This window comes from Drosophila nasuta, unplaced genomic scaffold (genome assembly GCF_023558535.2).
Source record: "Drosophila nasuta strain 15112-1781.00 unplaced genomic scaffold, ASM2355853v1 ctg18_pilon, whole genome shotgun sequence".
Taxonomy (NCBI): Eukaryota; Metazoa; Arthropoda; class Insecta; order Diptera; family Drosophilidae; genus Drosophila; species Drosophila nasuta.
Window position 1 is genome coordinate 49,120 of NW_026869412.1, and position 2,817 is coordinate 51,936.

At 50.2% G+C, this 2,817-nt stretch overlaps 1 protein-coding gene across 1 annotated transcript; it reads right to left on the reverse strand.

Annotated features, from left to right (window-relative positions):
- Positions 1-1,341, reverse strand: LOC132797743 (uncharacterized). The gene has a single exon (XM_060809498.1). It carries the CDS (start codon positions 1,339-1,341, stop codon positions 1-3), a length of 1,341 nt encoding a protein of 446 aa, XP_060665481.1.
- Positions 1,342-2,817: the final 1,476 nt, after the last annotated feature.

Consider the following 2,817-nt stretch of genomic DNA (forward strand, 5'->3'; position numbering starts at 1 on the left):
TCATACATTGTCCAAAACTTCTGTAAAGCACTGCGGCTGGAGCCTGATCGCCATCTTCAGCGCGCGATTTGGGATCGCGTCCGGCCCAGGTGACTTGGAGTCCTTGATTCTTGCCGCTGCCAGCAGTACTTCCTCTACCGTAACCTCTGGGACATCCGTATAGAGCCGGTGCTCTACGTGATCTTCCACTGTTGGAACAGTGAATGAGCCCGTGAACAGAGCATCCACTATGCCATTTAGGACGCCCTCCTCTCTAGGCACTGCACAGGTATTGGGCTTGAGTTTTTTAAGCACCACTTTGTATGCCATTCCCCAGATGTCTCGGTCGGCTTCGTCGCAAAGTTCTAGGAATTTCTCCTTCTTGCTGCTCAAGATGGACTTCTTCAGCAGCCTGCGATTAAGCGCGTACTCCAGCCTTCTTGCCTCAAAATCAGCACTGCCTCGTGAACGTTGCAGGATCCTTCGCGATCTTATACATCGCCTTCTTATGTCTGCGATCTGCTGGTTCCACCAGTATACTGGTACGTGGTGTCTTTTGCACGATCTTCGCACCGCCATGCTAGCGTCGCAGGCATCTGTGATTGAACGCATGAGCAGCTCGGCGCTTACCTCTGCGTTGTCACTCCAGTTGGGAACTGCAAAGGATCCAGCGAAAGCTTCCGGGTCCAGGGTGTCAACTTTGTAAGCCTTTCCGCTCTGTAATCCATTTGCTCGCGGTGACTCGGTATGGTCCAAATCTATCGTGATCGCCCTATGATCACTCGCTGTGTAGACATTGCTAATGGCCCATTTCGCTGATCTAGCAATTGGATAGCTAACGAATGCTAGATCTATAACCGATCCAGTGCCAGCTCTGGTGAAAGTGTGTTCGTTGCCATGGTTCATGAGGGCCAGGTCTAATGTGGCAAGGGCTTCCAGCACTGTTTGTCCTCGGGCGTTTGTCCGGCTGCTACCCCATTCCTCCGCCCAGGCATTGAAGTCACCGGCGATGATCACCTGTGGCTTTCCCCTTACATCGAGTGCTATCTCCTCCATGACGGATGCGAATTCTGAGATGGTGAGACTGGGAGCCAGATAACAGCTGTATAGCCACTGGTTCCCCCATCTAGCCCGCACGAACCCACGCGATGAGCGCACATCAGTAAGCTGGGGCTGTTCCAGGCCACATACCCATATTGACGCCTTTCCTTCCGTGTCTTCGACGTACTTTGGACTCTGAATTCTCTTATATGGTTCGCTCAGCAAAGCAGCATCCACCTTTAACTCTCTAACCGTCTGCTTCAGTAGCTCTTGGGCCGCCAAGCAGTGGTTTAAGTTGAGCTGCAGGAGCCTTTGAGTCATTTTGGCCCCTGCGTGACCCCGCTGACCCCTTTGAGAGGGCAGTGACTGCTTCCTGCGTGATGTCTGGTATCCTCTTTGCCCGCATCTGCACAGATGAAGCATTTAGCAGCATTTTGCAAAGCGCCGCTTTATGGCCAGCTGCACCGCATCTTAGGCAGCACCCAGAGCGGTCGATCGTGCTCTTGCAAAACTTAGCAATATGTCCAAACTCCAGGCATTTGTAGCACCTCTTTTTTTCTGGCCTCTCAGACCTCTCTCTCACTCTACAGCTTGTCCAGCCTATCCGGATTTTTCCATTCTGTAGAATAGATGATGCAGCCTCCTTCGGCATACTAACAATTGCCAGCTGCATACCATCAAAACCTGGCCTAAGTGCTTTGATGGCACTTAGCTCCAGATTCGCTTGGCTGAGTTTTTCACAGGCTACCAGCACGTCTTCTTTAGAAACCAGGCAGTCTATATCTCTGATCTCTAGGATGGTTTCCTGAGTTAGAGCTCTCACTTTGGCTTTCAAACCGAGCGCTTCGCTTAATTCATCCTTCATTTTTAGCATAGAAGGCTTGGGTTCATCCCCATTTCCAAAATCAGTCCGTCGCCGGCAGTTTTTCTTACCCGCCTTACTTGCTCACCGACGCTCTGTAGCTTGCTATCGTTGCTACGCGTCACCAATTTGAGCACTTCACTATAGGATATACCATCCGTGGGTTGGATAATAATGGCGTCCGGCCTTCTGCGTCTTCTCGGTGGCTTATTTGTGGTGTTGCGCCCTTCAGTATCCTGACGCACGCTTTCCTTCTCTGCTTTATTCTTAACCGTAGGATAAATACGCTGCTTGGATATGGGCTTCGTGGACGAAACAGTTTTGCGCTTGTCTTCAACCGTGGTCACCGCATTACTCGGCGAGGTCTGCGTCGACGAGCTACGTACGCTATTGAAGACTTTATCCAGTGTCTTTGCGGTCACCTGCTCCACTGTCTCTACAGCCGACATCTTTAGACTAGCTGCCATCTCAATTTGCACGGTTTTGATTCGTGCGAACGTATTCTTGTTTATTTGTGTGACGTGTCGCACTTCTCTGGGCGTAAATGTCTTAATCAGCCCATCGATCAACTCGCCCAGCTCTTCTACCGCCTCTTGAAGGCTTCTATGGATCTTAATGATCGTGGATCTTAATGTATGCGTGTGTGTCTGTGTGTGTGTGTGTGTGTGTGTGTAGTACTGCTGCTGCTACTGCTCCTGGCGGTGATGATACTGCTGCTGGTGTTGTTGAGTGATGAGTGGTGATGACCGAATGATATTTTACTTCGAGTGGCTAGCTGATTTTATACTTGACACTTTCCCCTTCCACTGTTGTTTTCAAAGGTTTTTATTACCTAAGGACGTTTTCCTTTGATTGGTTGGCTTTTTACCTGTTGCTACCTGTAGGACTTCTCAAGTGCTAGAGAAGGACAACCATCCCACTGATAAGTGTCTCCC